This window comes from Empidonax traillii, unplaced genomic scaffold, assembly GCF_003031625.1.
Source record: "Empidonax traillii isolate 1590-97213 ecotype Southwest subspecies unplaced genomic scaffold, ASM303162v1 scaffold288:size648122, whole genome shotgun sequence".
In the NCBI taxonomy this organism is placed as follows: domain Eukaryota; kingdom Metazoa; phylum Chordata; class Aves; order Passeriformes; family Tyrannidae; genus Empidonax; species Empidonax traillii.
The window spans coordinates 63,715-87,969 of record NW_020955481.1 but is presented as its reverse complement, the minus strand read 5'-3'; the positions used below and the strand labels follow the sequence as shown (position 1 = coordinate 87,969).

General features: G+C 38.7%; 1 protein-coding gene across 1 annotated transcript in view; it reads right to left on the bottom strand.

Moving 5' to 3' along the window:
- The window catches only part of PIEZO2 (piezo type mechanosensitive ion channel component 2), a 134,133-nt gene that overhangs the window by 54,852 nt on the left and 55,026 nt on the right, over positions 1-24,255 (bottom strand). The window contains exons 15-25 of the mRNA XM_027890435.1: positions 22,387-22,428; positions 18,597-18,629; positions 18,019-18,251; positions 14,901-15,061; positions 13,804-13,980; positions 13,564-13,689; positions 11,962-12,162; positions 10,690-10,894; positions 10,453-10,554; positions 9,844-10,009; positions 275-518 (exon numbers count right to left, since the gene is read on the bottom strand). Coding sequence (XP_027746236.1) covers positions 275-518; positions 9,844-10,009; positions 10,453-10,554; positions 10,690-10,894; positions 11,962-12,162; positions 13,564-13,689; positions 13,804-13,980; positions 14,901-15,061; positions 18,019-18,251; positions 18,597-18,629; positions 22,387-22,428 — 1,690 coding nt within the window. The remainder of the gene's footprint in view (positions 1-274; positions 519-9,843; positions 10,010-10,452; positions 10,555-10,689; positions 10,895-11,961; positions 12,163-13,563; positions 13,690-13,803; positions 13,981-14,900; positions 15,062-18,018; positions 18,252-18,596; positions 18,630-22,386; positions 22,429-24,255) is intronic.

Genomic DNA, 24,255 nt, shown 5'->3' with positions numbered 1-24,255 from the left:
CCTAAGTCTTCTAAGGAGAGACTGCATTAGGCAAAGAAATCAGAACCTGGTTCTTTGAAAATAGCTTCTGAGCTTTCACAGAGTCTGACTGAATACGTGGGTGCACATTTTCCTACGATGTGTATGCATTATCATTCCCTAGTAAAGCTGAATTAAAATGAAGACTGCTTTGTGCCTGCAGAAGGCTGGTGTTTTTAATGACTGCTCCATGTACCGTGCACACTTCCAATGAAATTGAAGTGCTGAGGGCAGAGGAAAGGCAGCAGCTACCTACCGACAGGATATTCTTCATTGTGATCACAAAGACGTTGTAGGCAATCAGCCAGTCCCAGTAGCGCAGAATGCTCCTGATGGGCTTCAGCAGCAGATCTCCACCAAAGAGAAGGAAATAAAAGCAGGCCACCAAGTAGCCCATACAGAATATGCTGATCCTTGTGGTTCCCGTTATGAAGATTATAGTGAGTACAAACCAGAAGAGGTAACTAAATATTATCACCTTATACATGTCTAAGTAGGACCTGGAAGTAAAAGAAGGAGAAAAAATTACCATTTTTTCCTGAAGGCAGTGCTACCTTTCCTCTTTCTGCACTACTGGCTGACACTTGTGCCTAAGGTCTGCTGGGTCTTCTCGTCCTACTTCCACATTTGTGCACCTGCTCACAACTAACAGTGTGGTCAGTGGGTTTAGTTCATGGATAGGTCTGCCTGGCTCATATACTCCATTCTGGCTCACTCTTGTGCGTAAGCACCTTGCTACTGATCTTGCCCTGGTCAGGGTACTTTGCATCATGCAGGACAGGATCAAGCTTTGGATCATAAAAGGGGGGAACAAATGTTCCTACCAAACTTCATAATAGAGCAGTATTATCTGGCAATGCTATATAGGCAATTAAAAAAGTTTTCTGAGATCATCTTTTAAGAAGTCTGAGAAATACTATAGCGAATCTATTTTAAAAAGTCAGCTACAGTTACCACTGCAAACAATTCCGTATTTATTGGTGACTTCTAGGGAATTCAGCCTGGTTAAAAGCCCAGTTTTCAAAGACAGCTGCTAAAAATATCTGCCTTTAATGGAGATCAACTGCAAAAGTTTTGAGGGGTAAAAGGTTTGTAAAGAACGGAAATGTGATAGAATTTACTGAAACATTTGCCAGGAAGCTATGAGACAGAGTTATCTGAAATCAGCCTGGCTCACACTGGGAAAGAGTGAGAAACAATTTGGTGTTTTAGATTCCTTAAAATCTTGACTTAATGTTGACTCAGTGAGCTTTCAAATAAGAATCTCTGCCAAAGGCAATACCAAATACGACATATAGCTAAACACTGTAAAACCAACTAATTCTTAGTCCCCTCCTTCTATTTACAGTGTTTTGATTCTGAATGTAAATGAGTTTTCAAAGTCCTTTCACCCAGGCTGTGAAATTAGATTTGTAAGGAAATCAGGCAGGGAGAGAGCCCGACAGGAGGACACATATACCTAAGCCAAACCATCGAAGGAGTAATTCAACTAAACGCACTGTATGAAGCCACATAAAAAGGCCCCTGTTGCTCAGTGTTCTCAGGCTCAGAACTTTCTAGGAGTATGTCTTTATAGTCCTACATTTATAGGCCTGTATTACACATTTCACTGGAGAAGCATTCAATGAAAAGTAACAAGAAAGTTCCCTTATGTTTTTTTCCCCACAAATATTTAAGATATTTATGATCTACTGCCTGTAGATCTAAAATCTACATCTAAAAATGTCATGGTTTCAGAGATGCTACCAGATTCTGGGTGATAAAACATTAAAAAAAAATCAATATGCACTGGGAAAATAAAGATATGGAAGACATCAGTTGAAGAGCTCTTCACTAACATAATATGTACTGGAAATGTTGCTATCACTGTTTCTGCATAAAATAATATTCTGTTTTCCAACATAATATTTGATATTTTTTTAATATTGATGTTTTATGAATATGTAGGATGGCAAGGAAAAGATCACCCTCCTGACACTGCTGTAATATTTCAAAAATCATGTTCTCTGCTAAAAAGAAAATAAATCAGCATCTTTTGAGAAAAGCCCAAAATGGAACTGAATTGATCAAACAAACAGCAATATCTTAATACTCTTCAATAATAAAGGACTCTAACTCTTAAAAACAACCGAAACTGTCTGAATCCAAACTTTCCAGGATACACACATGGCATTTGCTTGAGTCGAAGTCAACAGAAGATATTGCTCTCAGATTAAAACTTCCAGAAATTAGAGAGAATGTGAAGAGGAAGATAATGACATAGCTACTTTTTCACTATAATGTTAATCATAGGCTATATTTAGCAGTCATCTAAAATAATAAATACATCTGCTCTTATCTTCAAAATATACATTAAATATAATAAATATAATAAATATAATAAATATAATAAATGTAATAAATATAATAGCATTAGTCATCTCTAAACCAACCAAACAACAAAACTGGATGCAAAGAAAAACTTCTGAAAAGGCAGGAGGCAATACAACTGTGTCAAGTGACAAATGATGTAGTTCTTAAAGATGGAAAGCATTCTGATTTTTATTACTATGCAGTTACAAGCAAGTCCAACAATAAAAATGGCTTGTTTATACTGATATGAGTAGGTCAAGTACTGCAAGAGCAGGAATGAAGAGGTCTTGGTGGGGGAATTCCCAACACATTGTCTCACAAATCACTCGAAACTTTCTCATACGAAAATCTTTAAACTCTGCCTCAAAGCCCAGAAAGTTAGGAAGTTAGGAGCTTCAGTTCCAGTTCTTTGCTCTGGAGATTGTAATACAACAGTGGGAGCCTGAAGCACAAAGCCACTCCAAGAGTTAAAAGACCCCACACAATCCCATCAGGACAGTAAGGGATGTTCTCTTTGAAAAATTCTACATAGACAGCAGAAAACACTTAGTCTTGGATGGCATATACTATGATTTTATGCTTTTGCTGCAGACCACACAGATCATTATTTCAATATCATGCAAATCTTCCAAACCTCATCTTCTAAGTGGTCTTTAAATCTCCATTTAGTCATCAGCAGGAAAGGCCACACTCAGGATGTGGTATTTAACAATACCTGAGCAGCTGCTTCCCAAGGGAACAATCCCACTCCCCTTCATCCTCTCAGCTCTGCATTCCAGCCCTTTCTTTAGCTTTGAATCTTTGAAACTGTTTCAAGAAGAAAACTTGCAAAAGCCTATTTATTTTTTGGGGTAGGCCAGAGAAAAGGGATACTTTTCTCCCTATTCAGCCTCGGTATCAACTAAGTGCTGGTGTGATGAACACAAAGATGGGAGAGTGTAGTTGGAGGCCAGGAATAGAGACATGCATCTGAGGAAGATTAGCCACTACATCAGCACACCAAGGGAATAAATCTATGGTTTTTGGTAGCATGACAACTTCTGAATGAGAAATTTTACAGAAGAGACCTGAAATATTAATGAAAAAAAAAAAAAAAAAAACACCACTGATTTTCCATCTGTGTCATTAGCAGAACCCAGTAATACTCTGGATAAAATTTTGGAAAAACTTGCAATATCACTTTGCTCAAAACCAAGGAAGACAAAGTATGAAATTAATTCCACACATCCATCAAAGCTATTGTAACTCAGATGGCTCTCCGTATCAAATTATCTGCTTCTATTTTCTAAGGCTTTATTACTCTTATCATGATTGTTTCAATATTTTATTTCCACAGGAATTAATTTTTAACTGTAATACAATCCATCCACTTGCAAAAGGATTGCTCTAGGCATAGTTGTTTTTCCCGGCATGCTTCATGATGTGCTTGGCCATGACCAGTCTAGTGTCTGGACCTCTGCCTGCAGGCACGAAGAGATGCTGATGATGCGGCTGATAAACTCCTGTGAGGAAAGGAGTTTGTCCTCTACCACCGCTTTGAAGTTTAGGGAGAGAAACACTTCTGCTCACACACTACTGAGAGCCTGTTGAGCTGTTGTGCTGACAGATAAAGCTCAATGCCTCTTCATCCTCGAGGAGCTGCAGTTATGCAGCTTCCTTGTTTTCCCTTGTTGGTCACCTGCTTTGTTCTAAGTGTGTCTACCCACCGTCATATGACCCCAAGGCTCCTCCCAGAGACCTCTTCTGATGACTACTCCCTTCCTCTCCTGCAGGTGTATTATCACCATATATTTGCATTCTGTAAGCTATATCTACTCCCCACATTCCTTTTTTTCTTTCTGCCCTTCCATATCTCCTATTCCTGACACACTAGCAGCCTGTGTGACCCTGCATCAGAGTCTGTTTCCCCTTCTAATCTCAACCTTGCTAATTTCTCACCAAGCTTCCGTCCTCAAAGCCTTTCCCTGTAGCTCTGTTTCAGCTTTCAGAAGACAGTTTAATTGATTTTCCATCTGCCAATATCAACACTCTATCTTCTGAAAACTAGCTCCGTTATTGCAATGAACTTCTTCAAATCTAGTGTTATAGATCCCATAGGTTTTAGTTCCTAATATTTTTGTCAAGCCCTCTCCAAGGACTGATAATCTTCTACTATCACTTTCTTAGCAGCGAAGTCCTTCCTTCATGCTTGTATTCACTTTAAAAATTCATAAACTGAAGATATGTTAATTATTGAGTCTCATTTTATTAGAAACAAAATCTTTATTTGCTTTAAATAAAAAATATGACAGAAAGCCATATAATGTCATGTAATGTTCATTTGCAGATTCTACCTCACTAACCTAAGCTAGAAGACAGTTCCAAGACTGGCATTACACCTGCCTTTCAGAGACTTAACCTGACTCACCTGGTGATGGTGCAGGTATTAAAGGGGACAGTTCAATGACTGTTTCTGCTTTTAAGTTTAAAAAAGTATATTACAATCCCAAGCTTTTTTTCCCCTGACAATGTCTAGGAGAATGACTGAAAACTTGGGAATTGAAATGAGAATTTTCCAGCATTAAAGACTGTGGGAAAGGATTATCGTCAATGAAGTTGCTTTAAATCCTGCATCATTCTAAAAGCTCCTACTTTCTATTCTTTGTTCTTGTTTCTGTTTCAAAGTCCTTTGGATATGCACTCTCCTGGGGTCAAGCACATATCCCCTGAGAAATCTGTGGGTGGAAAGACTAGAAAATTTCAGGAAATCTCTTTCTTAGACTGTATTTATCATTGTTGAACTCAAGCATTTCTCCAGAGAGAAGAAAATTAAGCATTTGGAAATATGTTCTTTTGCCGCCACTGTTTATATTGCAGTTAAAAGCTTTTTATCCATGCCTACTAGAACAGTGACCAGCTAGTATCTTCTCAAGGGAAGTGGTACTTCAGAAAGGGTGCTTTGGTCTGCAACTGCTACTCTTTTACACAGTAAATACACATCAGGCTTCTCAGAAAACACGGCATACTAAGCACAACTTATTTTTTTTTTTTATGCTTTGTAATTTATTCATAGCCAGATTGTCTTCACTGATTTGTTTGGCTCTTTATGACTGACTTTTGAAGAGATGCCATTACTAATTCCACTTGTTTGGATAAGGTTTGAATCAAGTTCTTATCCATGTTACCAAATATTTAGACCTTTCTGAAGCTTCTATAGAAAAGCACATGAAATGTTCTTAGACAAAGCTCTTTCAGTTCCAAATTGTCTTGGATGGAGGCCACATACATACATACATTTTCTTTTGAGGTAGATCTTTGGTGGATTAACCAGAGCTTGAGGGTCCTTCTTTTTAAAGTTTTATAACTTCTAATAAAAGATTCAGTCACCTTGAGATGCTGTCAGCCATTCTCTGGGGATTCTTTGAAGCAAATTAGGCATTTAGGATTGCCTATGTGCAATCTCTCAAAAAACCCCATAATCTAAAGCCTGGGAAAATCTGCATTGTTGTGAAAGCATCGAAAGACATACTTTGGGGCTAAAAGAAAGGTAAGAACACGAGAACACAAAATCTATTATGCGGTTCATACCAAAGGAAGGTCTGTTTATACCTAGAGACACCATTCTTTAAGTATGTTCCCATTATAGATTCATGAAGCTACACTACAAACAAACAAACAAACAAACAAACAAACAAAGAGAAGTTGTAGCTTAAAAAGGGGTGAAAGGAAGACATGAGGAACCACAGACCAGTGAGCCTTACCTTTGTGCTTGGGAAGATCATGGAGCAGATCTTCATGGAAGCAACGTTAAGACATGCAAGACTAGAAGGTGATCCCAGACACCCACCATGGCTTCTCTAAGGGAAAATCGTGCATTTCTACGGTGAATTTCTATGATGGAGTGACTGTAACACTCAATAAGGTCATCAAATTGACAGATGTCATCTACCTGGACTTCTATAAAGCCTTCAAGATGATCCTATGTGACATCCTTATCTCTCTAAATTGAAGACATGGATTCGAAGGGTAGATTATTCAGTGGATAGGCAATTGGCTGGTTGGATGCAGCCAGAGAGTTGTGGTCAATGGCTCTATGTACAGACGAAGGCTGGTGACGAGTGGTGTCCCTCAGAGCTCTTTCTGGAGACTAGTGCACTTTAATATCTTCACCACTGACACAGACAGTGAGATAGAGTGCACCCTCAGCAAAACTGCAGATGACACCAAGCTGAGTCGTGCAGTTGACATAACAGAAGGAGCAGATGCCATCCAGAGGGTCCTGGACAAATATGAGAAGTGAGCCCAGGAGAACCTCATGAAGTTCAACAAGACAAAGTGCAAAGTGCTGCACCTGAGTAGAGCGCAGCACTACTGCAATCCCACACGTGAGTAGAGACTAGGAGAGGAACTCTCACTGAGAGCAGCTCTGACGAGAAGGACTTGGGGGTTCTTGTGGATGAAAAGCTGGACGTGATCCAACAGCATGCACTCACAGACCAGAAAGCCAACTGCATTCTGGCCTGGGCTGCATCAAAAGAGGTCGAGGGAGATGATTCTAACTATCTACTCTGCCCCTGTGAGACCCCACCTGGAGTGTTACGTCCAGGTCTGGAGTCCTCAGAACAAGAAAGACATGGACCTGTTATAGTGAGTCCAGAGGAGGTCCACGAAGATGATCAGAAGGATGAAGCAACTCTTCCATGAGAAAAGGCTGAGAGTTGGGGTTGTTCAGCCTGGAGAACAGAAGGCTCTGGTGAGACCTAATAGTGGTCTTCTAGTAATGAAAGGCGTCCTACCAAAAAAAAGGGAGAGCAAGTTTTTACACAGACATGTAGTGATAAGACAAGGGAAAGAGTTTTAAACTAGGAGAGGAGAGATTTAGATTAGATGTTAGAGGGAAATTCTTTACTTAGAGGGTAATGAGGCACTGAAACAAGTTTCTCAGAGAAGTAGTGGATGCCCCATTCCTGAAAGTGTTCAAGACCGAGATGAATGGAGCTTTGAGCACCCTGGTCTAGTGGAAGGTATCCCTGCCCACTGCAGGGGAGTTGGAACTGGATGATCTTTAAGGTCCCTTCCATTCCAGTGCAAACCAGTCTACGATTCTATGATTACCTGCTCAAGCATCTGCAAGAAAGGATATCATAAAAAGGAATTTCCTTTGCTCCTGAATGGGTTAATCAATGTTTTTTCTATTCATTCCTGATTGATTTTTTAAACAAAAATGTCCCTGTTCTTTTTCTTTCTCTGCTTTGTTCTTTTCATTCTACTTCTTACTCATGCAACATAAAACTATCATGTGAAATGGTCACACAGATTTCTGCATTTATCTGGAACAGTTATAAAGTGATCATGGTTTATTTGTTCAGCTCACCACCACTAATGGATCCTTTGATTTTCACTTCTTTTGTACTCTCGGCCAGCAATATTACTTACTGCTTACTACACATTGCAAACTCTCAATTAAATGGTTGTGTTTGTTAATCACCTCTGTGATTAACAGATCTCCTTGGTCAGCACATGCCCAGCAGGGTGTCTGAATGGATGGTCTGTCTCCAATGGCTTCAAGCTGATGCATACCATGCATATGAACCAAAATACAGGACTTAACCCCAAGGATGTGTGGAGGGACAACAGGCCAGTTCAGCTTGAACTTTCCTGTCCACTATAAACCTGACTCTGACTCCCATCCAAAATCTTCAAAGAATATACTCTGTGCTTTAAAGTTTTCATGTTTGTCCATCTACAGATGACCAGAATTACCTGTCAGGTTCCAGAGAACTTTGAAAAGATGCCAAAAGAGGTTGTTTAAAAAGCAGTGATTTTCTTGCTTCTTTTGAGGACAGCTTTAAAACACATTCTCATTATTGAGGAGTTCTTTCACAACAGTTTTTTTCTGGACTAAGGGAGGAAAATTCGATATTTTCTTTCTGCCAGGAATCAGGGATGGTCTTTGCCAGTGACCAAACATGTCAGTGTGCCTGATGAAACTGCTGCAACTTAGTTTTTGGTAAGATGGACACCACTTTCAGTGGCAAGCAAAACCTCAGGTAAAACCCCCTACGTTTCCTCTAACCCGAGCCCTATTTGTCAGATCTCTTTTAGAAAGCATCCCCACTTGATGCAGCATTTTGAAAAAAAGATAAATACTTCTCTCTTTCTGCTTATCTTACCAAATCTGGAGCACTGGGTCCGCTGTGTAGACTGGAAATTCTCAAGAGGGAGAACTGATCAAACTTAGCCCAGTAGTGACTATAAATCTCTGGATGAATGAGTTAATTGACTGTTTCAACAGTCTCCTCTTCAAACTATTTCAAGACAGATTTGGCCACCAATTGTAACAGAAATAGCAGGGTCAGATTAAAGATCTTTAGAGGGGCTTCTGGTGATAGCACTTCTCTGGTAAAAGAAAAAGTTTACCAGCAAAAGGGAGATTTTTCTGGACATTAGTTCTAGACATAATTCCTTTTGCATTCAGGCACATGTTAGCACTCATTCACTTACCAAGTCTGACAAAACACCATAGCTAAGAAATCTTATTCTTCCCATTTATTCTTGTAATACTGCAACAAACGTTCAGTCATAACTGCAACAAAGACCATGGCCAGCATAATTTAAAAAAGCTGAGCTAACCTGTCTTGACCAAAATGATCACATAGGAACAGTTTCATTGTTTGAAGACCATTCAGAACAGACTGCCTCATGCTCTGCCCCTTTATAAATTATTCACCTTCTTCAACAACCTCAGAAAGAGAAAGACATACCAGTTGTCCTTCCAAGACACTTTTAAGGTTCTTATGCCTAGATGAAATAGCACAAAGGACAGTCTCTCATATTAGAGTATTATTTTGATTGTGCTTAGGCAACAACTTGGCAGGACATGACTTCTTGGGATTAAACACATATGTGGGAAGCTGCAAACTATGACGGATTATTGCCAACATGTCTGTGTTCTGCCACCAAAGCACTGAAGTCCACCATAAATGCTGCACCACAAAGCATTCATGGAGGCAAATTCAAATTTGATTACCAAGATTCCTTCTGAAGCGAGAAAGATGGAGGGTTTAGATTCATCTAAAGAGCTGAACCACCTTTCTTGTGACCTAAAGGTGAATATTTCACAATGTGTTGGTTGTCTAAGATAGTGGTGGGACTTGGTGATCTTAAAGGTCTTTTCCAACCTAAACAAGCCTATGATTCTATGAATACAAGCTTTCAAGCAAATTTATCACTGAATGTCCCTCTGGGGAGCACTTAAAACAACCATCTGGTTTAGAAAGACTTGTTTGCATCTACCCTGTTCTAAACCAGTGTCTGGTTACTCAGAGCTGAATTATCTGCTGTCTCATCATACAGTAAAAAGTATGTTATATGGGAACATACGTGAATACAAATTCCAAGTGAAATTGGAAGCTGTGAGAATAACTTTTACACTAGAGAACCTTATGAAAAGGAAGCACTGTATTTTCCTAGTATTTAAGATTCAGTTTTTACCGGCAGTGAATGAAGTCAGGAACAGGATTATGCTGGCTAAAAGATGCCGCATCAAGATTCATGCAAATTTCCACGTTGTCTCCAGCCATGATTCGTACTGCAGCTTTATTTTCATCCTCAAATGTCTGCCTTTGCAAGGATGCACACAGCAGCAACATGAAATCATCTAGGAGAAAGCAGTGATTGCAAGGAAAAATTCAATCATTAACATAGGTATAAGGAGTGGTCATGATACATTATAATGTAGTTACCAGACTGTTTTCCCCCACTTTGAACCTCCAAGACTGTGTTGTTTTCAAGACACGTTATGCTGATTTGAAATTTATTAATGTATTTAGTGGTTTTACCTGTCATTGTCTAGAACTTGAGAAATAAATGAGAAAAAGGGAAATAATTCATACTTTTTGATGTCGCATTATTAAAAATGTGATACAGGAGAAACAGTTGCAGAAATTACTAATTCTTTGAATTTTAGTATTCAGTCTCCCAGAGAATATGTCATCTTGCTACAGAAGATTAAATAACAGGTTGGCTTCAAATTACACTGTACAGACATTTTAATCGAAGGACACATAAACACTTTACAACTAACTGTGCTAAAATACTTACACACAAGGAAGACAGGGTTTGGTCTCACAATGAAGTCTGGAAAATATAACCACTTTATGATGTTGGAGTTGAAGTTGGCATTACCACTTCTCCATGGATAGTCTGTATGACAGAAGCATGTAAAAATGCAATCAGTACTTTATAACAATTACTTAATCCTTTTCATCTGAATACTTTCTAGCCCTCTTATATAAAACCAAGCAGCAGCATTTTTCCATAAAGGTTAAGTGTCCTTACCTTTACAAGGAGCAGGTGGGATGCCAATGCAAAGGAAGTACTGGAACGTAATGATGCATGACAGAAAACAGCAGTATTTTGGCCAGATCTCTGCAATTGCTTTTCTTCTGCGTCGATACAATACAGCAATCAGCCAGAAGGCATGAATCATGGCATAAAAATCCATCCTTTGACCAATTACATTCACTGATAGAAGAAAACAGGTCTGAAAATGAAGTAAATAAACATAAGCAACATTTGCAACCTGATGGCTAGTCAATGCAGCAGTAATGCAGGTATTCTGGATCCTGACAGAATGACTGGACATGTGCTGCATCTGACTGCAGGAACCAACAGTAACATCCTCCACTCCACCCCAACACCCAAATTTTGATACTCTTCTGTCTCTAGAGCAGTTTTCCATTATGTGATATTTAATGATACAGACAGGAAAGAGAGTTGTCAGAGTAGCCAATATGCAAAATGTTTAATTGTTGCCAAGCAAAGCATATAGTACACAGTTATATATTTTGATAGTACTAACAGATGTGGAAAAAGAACAGGAACTATTAAGATTAGCAACAACTAAAATGTATCCTCATGTGGGAAACAGACAAAAGAAAAAGGGATTTAGAACACACAGCTTCTATTGGTGATAGACAAATCCAGTCAATTCCTTTAAGGTAGCTTTAAGTCTCCATTGTTCTAAGGGTTCTGCATTCCAGCATTTCTGTTCTCTGGCTTCACTCAAAGCAGCCCCGTCACTCAGTTCCATGAAATGTGTTTTCAAGTTTAGTGAATACTTCATAGTGAATCATTTATTCAGTGCACTACACTAAATTGATTTTCCCTCCCCTAAGATTACGATGAGCTAAAAATTATTTCCTAAATAGTTTGGGAAATAGCTTGCTGGTTTCTTGTTATTTTCACTCAATCTTCAGACTGGCTGTGAACAGTTTACTCTGTTTATCAGTAGCAAGTGCTGGTAGTGTTTAATAGATCGGTCAAGAGCATCATTATGATTAGAATTAGAATGCATTAGACTGGGAGTTGCCTTCTTCAAATAGCCATAAAAAAAATTGTAAAAAATCACTATTTCTAGGAAGAGTTTTTGAAAGTAAATTTCATGTGTCCATGAAAAAGCAGTCAAGATAAAGGGAACAGAGATGACTAACATGAATGATGACTCAGAAGCACCCAGATCTCAAATACAGTCCAAGCTAGCATTCAAAAATAGCACAGTGAAAAGGTCTGGAATGGTAGTCTAAAGAAAAGTAATATGTAGTGATTTACCTCCAAACCAAATTTGTAGAAGAAGTAGTTTATGAAATACTTGACACAGTTTATCACTCCATCATCCAGATGTGCTCTTGTAATATCATGAAAAATTGTTTTAGTCACAGGTGCAGTAAGGTTATTTCGACATCTGTAGTATTCTTGATGACGGTAGATTGTAACTTCAAAAGCCAGAATAGCCAGCATCAGTAAGTTATTCTATGGGAAACACAATCAGAAGAATAGTAAATGAAAATCAAAACCACATGAAGCTATAAAATTTTCTGATAAGCATAAGCTCATGAATACTCAAACTGATGTTACCACTGAGTATTTCTGCACTCCAGAATGCACTGGCACCTATTCCCAGCTATCACTGAAACAAACTAAGGTTTCTACCACTTCTTCGATTTTAATGAATCATGCAGACATTCAGAAGATACGTATAAAGAAATTAATTAAAAAATATTATAATGAACACTAGTTGTGGAAAAGAAGGGGAGGCAAAAGTCCCTCACTTTAACACTGCAGACATTTTGAATGCTTGCTATTAAAGAGACTTACAGAAACACATCAAGACATGAAGCTTGGGACCTTCAGGTCTGAAAGTGAAATTAATTTCTATATGGACAGAAAACATCTTATTTGCTAACTCAATGCAAATCTTTCTAGAATATTTTCTAAATCCCAAAGTGCTCTCAATTTCTAGCTGTAAAACTCTTGCATCAAGGCAGACACCACCAGGCAACTTCACTCTACGTACAAAACTCTTGGGTCAGTAATTGCACTTCCCCACATATATTTTTAACTGTGGGAGGTGCATGGCTAAAGGAGCAAGAGGCAGAGGCATTGTCAGCACCTGATATGCTGTCCTGCACAGCTTGGCAGGCATTCCCTACACAAACAAAGCACACAGAAGTAAGCTCTAAGGGAAGAGATGACAAATAAGTCTAGTTAAATCAAAACTTGCTGTTGTCCAGTTAGCCAGTTTCTGACAACTTTCTCCAAAATTTTGGAGATTCTCTAAATTAAGAAGAGATATACAAGGTTTTCACCAGGACTTGGAACACTTTCATTTTAAGTAGGGTTTTTTAATCAAGAAAGGAATAATAAAATATTGCTCACAGGCATCAACGAAAAATGAGAAGAAAAACAAAAGACATCAATTTACTAGTGTTTGAATGAATTATTCCCTTAACTTGTTATATTTTCTAAATTGTGGCTAAGGAACAAGCACTTAAAAAAATTAACTGCTTATAGCATACATTATCACTCAAGGCAATTACTCCAATTAGACCCATCAGTCCTTTGGTATCTGAAAGCTGTGTACCTCTTAATTACTTTGAGTTCTTAAATATTACATTTCTTAAAGAGCTTTTAACAGATGGTAGAGTCCAAAAGCCATACTTCTACATGAAAGATTATCTGAATTGGTACTGAATCCTTTCCAGATATATTCTGTATAACAGATATGATTTTGTGTTGCCTCTTTCCTTCTGTACTTCCCTATTATCAATTATTACTTTTTTTGTGTGTGTGTGACAGGTTATTTATTTCAAAGACATTGCTAATACATCGCAAACTAGAAAATATCTGAATATAGATAATTAAAGAAGTTACCCTTAAGTACACAAGAAGGGGATAAGACTTTCTCAATCCAACCCACTCCGCAGGATCAACTGGCCCACTGTAGAGCACTGATGTTTTGAGTTCTTCTAAATCAACCTTAGTTTCATTCTCTCCTGGCTAAAAAAAAAAAAAAAAAAAAATTGCAACAGTTATAAAACATGTTTAAGGTTGCTTGAGGAGGGAATGATAATCAAGAGCAGTCAAACTTTTTTAATATGCACTTGTACTCACCAACGTACAGTTACTGGAAAAAGTTTTGGGATCGATAGATGAGAGCTGATACAACATCTTGCAGACAATAATCACACATGTCCAGACAGTGCAGATACTTGATGCCAGTGGGCGAAACTGAGCATATGGCAAAGCAAGAGCCCAGGCAATCAAAAACACAAAGTTAAACAGAGACACCTGAAAACACAAAAACAGTACAGAAATTACATGGAGTAACAAAAGAACTGAGAAAGTTTGACCTTTTCCACAGTAAATTAAACCAGAATTATTTAAAAGAAAGGGATATGAAGAAACTTTGAGGAAAATACTGAAAAAAAGAGTTACAATACTCAAAGAAACAGTGTGGTAAGTAAAGAGGGAAAAACTTTACCACATACATAATATTAATACTGTTGGACCCACAAAACTCTGTATTCTCCCTGTCAACAGACATGAAGGAAGAAGGAACACATGCAGGTTCTGTTGCTTTAGTACACATAAAACAAAGATGAGATGATACAGATCTGTGTGTCTGTGCTACCGAGCTTTGTCCTCTTACCTTTTCCCCACAAAAATGTGAGAAAATATATATATATATATATTTTTTTTTTTTTGTAGTAAATCCTCTCTGACTAGCCTGTTCAAGGAATGGCTATATCATGTAGTGAACTCACACTGTCCACACCTAAAGCACAGCTAAAAGGGTTGCTCCCTTTTTCTTTAGGTATAGTTCCACATTATTATTTCTTAAGCACCAAAATGAGTTTAAATAATTTTCCTTCATGTACCTTCCCAACCCTTTTCTATACCCTCCATCCCTGGATGGCGCCCACAGGCAGTTTGAGCAGGAGAGGGATTACGTCTCTTACATTTAAAGAATTAGACTAATTAAACTTTCATATATGGATAATAAAACTTCAATATCTGGAGAAAAGCGGAGGACTGAGACTATCTAGACTGAGAGAATATCACCATGGAAGATGTCAAGGCAGGTCCCCAGCATGTGACAAACCCAAATTTCATTGAGGTCTGACAGGAGGAAACCATTTCCCCACATATCAGCAGAGGCTGACAAACCTCCATGATGTGTAAGATTTTGACAGTGGGTGTTTACTTGCCTCTTTCACTGTGACCCAGATGATGTAAGAGGAAACAATTTTGATGATGTGCAGCTCCAACAGCCACCACACGAAGACTTGCATCTTATGAAAATACTCCAGGAATTTCAAAAACAGTACTGTAAGGCGGTCGATCACTAGATGCCACTTGTTCCTTAAGTCTGCAGGGATGTTCAAGTAGAACCATTGTGAGAAGAAAAACAGAAGGTCTCTGTAAAATGGAATACTCCACTAGACAACAACGATCTTTCTGCTTCTTCTCTTCCAAGCTTTAGAGCAAGGCAAGATGGAGGATAAAGGCATGGCCCAGTGGTTAGCTAAGACAAAACAGGGTTGAGGCCTACATAGCTGTGGTGCTTTCCTTTCTGACACACTTTCACTGGAAGGATTCCACACTTCAAAAGCAGCAGTGGTGGCCCTCCTTGCCAATTTTGCTTTTATTCCTCTCTACGAGAGCTCTTGGACTCTGCTGTCCTCCAGTATCTTTGGACCTAAGCTTAGAGATCTCATTCAGGAATTAATTCCAGCCCTAGTCCTTATCCAACTCAGAAAAATACCATTGTTTTTTTTGGATGCTTGGAAGCTATGGACCCAGCCTGTTTTCAGAAAGCATAGACTACTACTATTTAGAAAGCTTTTCAGCCAGCTTGGAAGAGATCCATACACAGTAGGATTAGGATTCTTGTCATGTGTGTTCAGACAACTGTACAATAGATAGTTATCTAAAATGCCTTGAAAACAGCACTGCCTCTTAGAGCGTGATCTGTTCCATCACAGGACAGATATCTAAAACAAGCAAGGCAATCTGCAGTCAATCGAATATTTCTCTCAGTTGAAAATGTTTATCAAGTGAAGATCCTGAACTTGGGTAAAGGTATCCCTTCATAGGGGTGCTTTGTTAAAAAAGGTATCCTACCAAATACTACCCCAGTGAGCAAGCATGTGGCAATGCCTATTACATGTGAATGTACATGACAATACATGTGCTGAGCAGTGCTCTCTAAGTGTCGACTTTGCTTGTGGGCTGGTTACAAAACTGTTTCACCAGGCTGGCATATATTAGTATAAAGTCTTCACACTGTATTAGGGGCTTCAGGAGCACTCTGGAGATTAAGAAGGATTTTGCGTGCTGTGAGTACATTCTTACAGTTACTGTTAGAGATGGAAAAATTTGCAAGTGATATCAAAATTTATCGTTGTCTAGGCTGGTAAAACTGCAAAGGAGTTAACACCATCTATATGCAATTATTTCTACTTATCACATTATTTTATATATAAAGCAAACCAAGCTGGTTATTCTGTTCATATTTGTGTGAAGAACATATGCACATTTGTGTGGAGAAGTAGACTTTTGGAATACCTCCCGACTAAAGTCCGTGCTTTTTTCTTCTATTTTTTTTTCTCCAAGCACAACCAAGAAAATTCTAATAAAAATGTTGTGATGTAAATTCCATGAGTACATAATTAAACTTGAGAAATTAATTAAGTTACAGAATCTCTAATCCTACATATGTTTTTACAAGTACAATGAGTGTATTCAAGGAAAGTCTTTACAAAATTAGGTGTTCTCACTCATTCTTTTATTGCATTTATTTCCACTTGCAGTGTTGCATCATGTGAAGTATATCCAGACAGTGGCAGTTAAGTGGAGCAGGCAGATAAGGTGCTCTAGTGGGCTCTGTCTAGCATGTCCAGGCAATACACACAGAGGAAATAAAATACAGGCCTTGAATGCATCCACTGAAAGACTGTACAACATTGTGTAATGAAGTCTGCACTTGTGAACATGTTTAATGACAAAGCTCCAGCCACATGGCTACATAAAAATGATACAACTCTTAGGCAGAAATAAATGCATGTGCAGCTTAAGGATGGATCACATACGGCAAGCTAATACATACGGCAGCCCCTTTTGCTATTTCCAAGCCCCACTGGCTGCAGCTCCCCACTACCCTGCTTACAAGTGTAATGCACAGAATAACCTCCACCAGCTAGCCTCTGTTCCAAAGCCCTTCCAGCATGCTGGGGTGGATAGAGTGCAACAAACTCATCACCCCTCATAAACCACATGAATCCTGGTCTAGAAAGGTTTGCATGGCCCATGAACACCTCTCTGAGGGTAGATATTCCAGCAAGGAAAGGTAAGTAGTTTCAGCTCAGCTTCAAGCACTGGAACAGGCTGCCCAAGGAAGTGGTGGAATAACCATCCCTGAAGGTATTTAGAAGATATATGGATGTGGCACCTAAAGACATGGTTTAGTGGTGGACTTGGCAGTGCTGGGTTAACGGTTGGACTCAATGATTTTAAGAGGTCTTTTCCAATCCAAATGACTCTATGATTCCCTGGGGTAGCTAAGCCAGATGCACTGTCGTTTTGCCTTGCCCCTACTTATGTGTCGCAGTCCCATGAATATTGGCATGAGTAACTATATTTGGAAATGAGTAACTAAATGGAAGGCCACTTCCAAAGAATACACCATCCTTGGGTGTTAAATGCCCTTCCCTGGTTTCACTTTTGGATCATATTACAAACTGAGTTATGGAAATCATGCTAGGGGTTCATCCTAGCAATATCAAGGATGACAATATAAGCGTTACCCATGTCTGCCCCTAAGCTTTTTTATGTGCTTTTCGTGTCAATTACACATCCTATATTCAGAAGTGAAAAATATGACACTAATGTGCACATAAATAATGAAGCAAAGCCATTTGGACTTCTGGAGAGGAGTGCCTTGAAAGCATGCAGAGATATTAAATATCCATGTGCATTTTCTTCATTGTAAGGAGATTTCACTCAAAAGGAGTTCTTAGTATTTGGGGTAGCCTCCAAATAATTCAAACCAGACCACCTAGAAGAGGCATGGCTTCTCTTGTTTTCTTTCTCTCAGCAATCTACAGAACATGTGGGAGAGCCTGTAGTATGTTGAATAATTGACAAGTAGCCATCTGCTCAGTGAACTTAAGGCTCTTTGACATAGACTGCATGTAAAATTAGGAGGAAAATGTGATAATTGAAGTTAACAGGGATGACCAAGAACAAACCCCCTGTAGCCAAAGCACCTGTTGCCACTGTTAATTAAGGCTAAAGAAGGTAAAATTTGCATTCTGCAGAGCTTACCTGTAGTTTCTTCTTCCTCTGATTCATTATATTCATCATCAGAATCATCTTCCATGTCCTCATCTTCCTTTTCTTCTTTTACTTTTTTGATTCTCCCTTTCCCTCCCTCCCCTTCTGGCTCTTCCATTCTTTTCTCACCAGCATCTTCTAGCATTTTATCCTCTTCCTTTTCTCTGCTGGTTGTTAAATTAATCATAGTTATGTCAGGTAGGCTTCCATCTTGGTGCACCAGTCTGTTGGTAAAAGTAGCATGTCAGCAAACTGAGGAGTAATGACATTGTAGTCTTTTTCTTTTTCAAACTGTATAATTAGAAAAAACTGAACTGTTCATGGAAAATGCCTTAAAAGTGGAAAAGTTAATGATTTTGGTACTCTCTCCAAACACACACTGAAAATTGAGTTGGAATGTATTAGTAACTACTTCTCACTCAGATACTAATGGTTAGTTAGTAATGAGTGGTATTGACACTTAAACTTGACATTTTCCCCACTGGAGAAAATGGTCAGAGTTTAAGATGTAGAAGCATGAAATGACATTATTTAAAAGGAAACATTTCATGACTTCATAGGGGACTTACTCATTTTGGTGGTTTGGTATTTTTTTCTTGAGGCTGCTCAAAGTAATTGGAACAGAAAGAAAAAGGGAGATGAGAACAGAGGGGTTACAGAAGAAGGTCATTGACAAATATGTCATGCTATATCACAAGTCATAAAGCATTCTCCTACTCCATCTGCAGAAGCCTTCTGATGCCAAGAGCATGCCGTCATGACATTCACAGGGTGCTTCTAGAAAGAAACGTGGATTTGCAGCACAGATGGAAAGGGGACAGCCTATTTACACCAGTGCTAAACGTGGTCAGTGCTTCTACCATGCTGTGTATAATGCAGCTGAACCATCACAAGTATCTGACCTATCACTGTAAATGCATTTCCACCTTCTTCCAATTGAAAGATGCAGCTGGCAAGCCAAGGAACTTGCAAATTTTCTTCCAGCTACAGGTTTGAGAACAAACAAAAGCAAAAATTCCATGGCTGCACCTTCAGAATATTTTATCATCTCTGTCTTTGATAGTGCCATTCATTCTCTCTCTTTTTTTGCTATATCTCACAGAGAATTTTTTTTTCATACTAACTTTCTCTAGCTTATCTATTAGTAAGTTTCAGACTACCAAAATTGGGATACAACTCACTTAACAAGGAAACAGCATTTCTCTAATGCCACCGTACCATTTTCCCCCCACCCCGAGATTCATTCAGTATATATCTTTACTGAGAAAAGAGATATTTTCTTACAGTTTCAGATATTTTAATTTTTTCTACTGCAGCTGTTCTATTGGGACTCCTGTCCCCTACTTCCAAAAAAACAAGTTTTCCGAATTCCTTGATTATGTGTGCTTTACTGAGCATACTGCCATAAAGAGTCCCTATGAAGACAACTTCTTGCAATGAAGTCTCCCTTTGGGAAGTGTATATCTATATGATTACACCACTAAATGCTTACTTATGCTACTGAAATTACTACACTCAGCATATTTTCAAGCACCTGCAAAAGAGTTCTAATATGCTAAAATACCATATGATGTGAAATTCTGGACGATAACCATTCAGACAGGAAATTCTGCTGATTTTACCTAGGATTTTTGCAGTTTAAGAAACTAACAATCTAAATTTTTCCTTCTGGTCATTAAAAATTTCGAGCAACTTTCTCAGCCTGTATTCATAGAGGAGGCATTCCAGTCCTCTTATCAACTTTGTGGCCCTCTTCTAGACCTGCTCCAACAGTTCCATGTCCTTCTTATGTTGGGGGCACCAGAGCTGAACACAGTGCTACAGGGTCTCATAGGAACAGAGCAGAGCAGGACAATCACCTCCTTTGACCTGCTGGCCACACTCCTGTTGATGTAGCCCAGGATTTGGTTGGTTTTTTGGGCTGTGAGAGCGCACTACTTGATCATGGTGATTTGTTTATCAATCATCACCCTCAAGACTTTATCTGCAGGGATGCCCTCAATCACTTCTTGGTCCAGCCCGTGGGTGTGCCTGCACTTGCCATGACCCAGGTGCAGAGCCTTGCACTTTGCTTTTTGAATCTCATGCGGTTTGGATTGCTCCACCTTTCAAGCACATCAAGGTTCCTCTGGATGCCATCCCTTCCCTCCAACAAGTCAGCTGCATCACACAGCCCTGCTCTCATCAGGCTTGCTGAAGGTGAACTCAGTCTCACTGTTCATGTCACCAACAAACACGTTGAACAATATCAGCCCCAGTATTGACTCCTAAGAGACACCGTTCATCACTGGTCTCCATAGGGACAATGAGCTGCTGACCACACTCTTTGAGTGCACCCATCCAGCTTGTTCTTTATCCACTTGGTCCATCCATCAAATCCATATCTCTCAGAGACAAGGATATCATGCTTTACATAAGTTCAGGTAGATGACATCAGTTGTTCTGCCCCTATCCACCAATGCTGTAGCACTATCATAGAAGGTCATCAAATCTACCAGATATAATTTGCCTGTATTAAAGCCTTTTTGGCTGTTGCCAATAATCTCTTTTGGGGCTTTTCATTTATTTTCACATTTAAGCTAGCATATATACTGAAAGGATATTCCAATCTCTGTAAGGTGACTACACATTAATATTCCCTAAAATGACATAAACTGACTTATATTTACCTAAATCTCTAATAAAGTATCAATAGGATATTAAGAAGAGAGAATGAATTTTCAGTTCAGTTCAAATGTTATGGAGATCCCTGGTTACTATAAACCATCAGAGCCCATTTAAAAGGCAACGCACCATGAAATGAAAAAAACCATAATCAGATAGGTTTTGCATACACGTAATTGCATTGATTTCTATCGGGTATCTTCCCAACTGACTTTTATAATGGAAAAAATCTACATTTACACTGGTGTAAATCAAGGACTTACTGACTTACCTCAGTGTAAATTGGACAGAAACATAATAATGGTATAGGATTTTGTATCTTTCTCTTATTCATATAATTCCTATTCATATGCCAGAGACCCAGGAGGTGATGGGATTATGAAGTATTTCATGCAACTTTCAGGGGATTTGCTGCCTGAATCCAAGCTGTGTTGGGGTATGTGGACAGACTAAGAAGACCCTCCTTTCATTGGTAGCTGCTTCCATGCTGAGGCACCCCTCTATTGTGACTGCATTGAAACCGTGTCTGCTCCTGCTCCCGTGCCTCCCCAGCCCCAAGCCTGACGGGCAGGCTGACACCCTGCCTTCACTCCAAATCTGACTTATCTCTATGGAATCACTGAGACCTCAACAGATTGTGGCTGACTCTTGTTGCCAACTCTGGATGTGAATCTCACCCTCAGCTGCTGGTTCATGTTCCTGACTCCTCATGGGTGAGAGCCCAGCCTTGCCTCCTGGCCATGCCCCTTGGCTCCCAGCTTGCCTGCCCTCGCCGTGGCGATTAGCCTCACTTAAATACAGGCTTCCTACAGACCAGATTTCCAGCTCTGGTGAACTTTTAAAAACCTTGATCCAAACTACATGATGACATTTGAAGAAGGAGGATGAATATGACACATAAATTAACTTCTTGTTAGAGCAGGTAGTCACAAGTGTCTAAACAAGGGACTTCCTTGGCTTTCCTGTTTATATTTCAGTAGTGACAACAAACACGGAAGTCCTTCTATTCTTGGAGATGATTAAATAAAAGCCTGCAATTATTCCAGTCAAATATTTTGAAAGAAGTCTAGTTTATGGAACTGTTCTGAAGATGTAATTTTTAAAGGGTTGACAGCGCTATGGATTTTTCTGCCTTGGATCCTGCAGCACCAAACTCAGCCCATGAATTAACAGCCTTAGCATGCAGTGGTTTCAATGTTCCATTTCTGCTTCTGGAATTTCATTCTGTACAGACCCATAATGCATACCACATATTTAATTGACCTGGCCCTTAAATTCCCTTTATGTGCTTGTGAAGAAGACAGGGATGTGTGTCCGTGTGTCCGTGTGTACATATGCACATGCAGGCATGCATCTTTCCATGCACAAACAAAGGGTAGATAAACGAGCCTCCTCAACCAAGTCTACTGTCTGCAGCCAATTACAAATAGCACCAATTATTCCTGTATTGAGGCATGGGCAAAGTTTAGGAGAATTCCCAGCTGAGAAAAGAAACTCACAACTTATAAATATGCAGGAGAGATATATCAACTGCTTCACCAGCTTAAGGAAATTACAATACCTGAACAACGTTATCTCCCTGCTTACTTCCCAGTACTGCACAGCAGGAACATAGTTTGTTTTAAGGCAATTAAGAAGTAACAAAAAATTTAAGGTATATCTGTTTTAAAGGAAAGGAAGAATTGAAGTACCCACCTATTAATTATTAGATATACACGGCCATTGACTTTGGCATGGCTATGAGGTGGGAGATGAAAGAACAAGATGAAAATGGGGAATGAATTAGAGAGAGAAAAGAAAACTGTTAAATTGGAATGAATGCACTTTCTTGTCTACCAGTGTGTTATGACGCATTGCCATAACAAAGCACAATCTGAAAGCTTAACATACTCCATGCAGTAAAAAGTCTAGAAAGCTTATAAATGCAACTCTAAGACATTTAGATGGTATGCAACTTCAGTCAGAACTACAGGTAATTTTCATAGTCCACAAAATGTGAGAACAGCCTTTACTGCTTTACTTCAAGTAAGCCTTAGAATGTCCACATTTTTTAAAATATCTTTTTTCTTTTTCTTTTTTTTTTTTTAATGAAATTATTTAAAGGTAATTATGGCAGAGCATAATATCATAGAAAATATCTTCTTCAGACTTTATCTCTACCATATCATGATTCATGGTGCAGCAAGGAAACGGCACTGAAAACTCCTAGTCTGGATTTTTCTTTTTCTTGCAGATCTAAAACTGAGACATTCAGTTCTGACACCTTTATTAATAGTGAGAAGTACCTCACTCTGCCAGTGCCATCTATTTGCAGCAGGCAGTGCCTTACTCTGGAACTCACTCTGCAAACTTTACTCATGTGAAGCAGTATTTTAATAAATGAACATTCTCAGCAATTTTAATGGGACTCATAATCACACATGGCAATTCAGGGGCAGAGGTAGGAACTGCACCTGCATTCTTTACTACTATCATGACCAGCTCTCACCTCCTGTGATTCTTTAAAGAAGCTCACTATTAAAAGGACTGAGTTCTGTCTTCTTACTGAAAATTAACGCTCAGTTGCTTTATCTAAAATTTTTTGGTGCAAAAGATGCAGCATAAAAGCAGTTTAGGAAAGTAAACCAGTTGTTAAGTGAATGCTAGTGTCTTCAAAGCAAAAGGGAAAGTTAAGTTTTAGCAGCTTGGTAAGAAAATGACACATATATGTGAATCTTTAATCTGTGTTTTAATTGCCCCTGCAATTTATTTTTATTGCTAGCATTAATGTTAAGCTGAAGTTGGTTGTTGTATTAGTTCTTATCCAGCTTTATGCATCATCAGTACAAATGCCAGCTGAGCTCTCATTGGGAAGCTTTGAACTACAAAGTCGGATGATGCTCAGTACGGATGTATTGCACCAAGGGAAGAAAACAACTGGATCTTCATATGTCAGGCAGTGTCAATAGCAGTCCAAACCATAAAAATTGTTGTGATTTGGATATTGGACATAATCGTTAAAGTTTCTCAGGAGAAACAAATTATATATGTGATTTTTGTGATTTTGAAATGCTGCAAAATGCCAAATGTAGCATATATTCCACATTTATCAGTTAAAAATATACAGCTACATATCTGACAGATTAATACAATCTAGTACACATTTAGACTTTAAAAAACAGTTTTCTAATAGCAAGAAAAAAGCTAATGATATCACATGCTCCTCTTTGTTACTGCAATTAAAAGTCTGATGCGACAGTAAATGTTTACTTTCACATGGTATCTCAAGGCTATTCATGCCTGGCAAAAATACATTTAAATACATTTAAATACATAAATACATTTAAAACATTTTGTGCCTTTGCTATCAGTGGTTCTATCCTTTGCGAATGATGGGACTTTGGTCACAGTATCCTCTTCACACCAGCATTTGGAAAACTGTATAATATTTTGGTATCTTTCATGTATAATAGAAAGAACCCATCAAAATCCTACGAGTGCTTTGTTTTGATTTTTTTTTTTTTTTTTTTAAATTTTGTGCCTATTGGATCACACTACAAGGGAGGTGGAAACTGTTTCTACGTT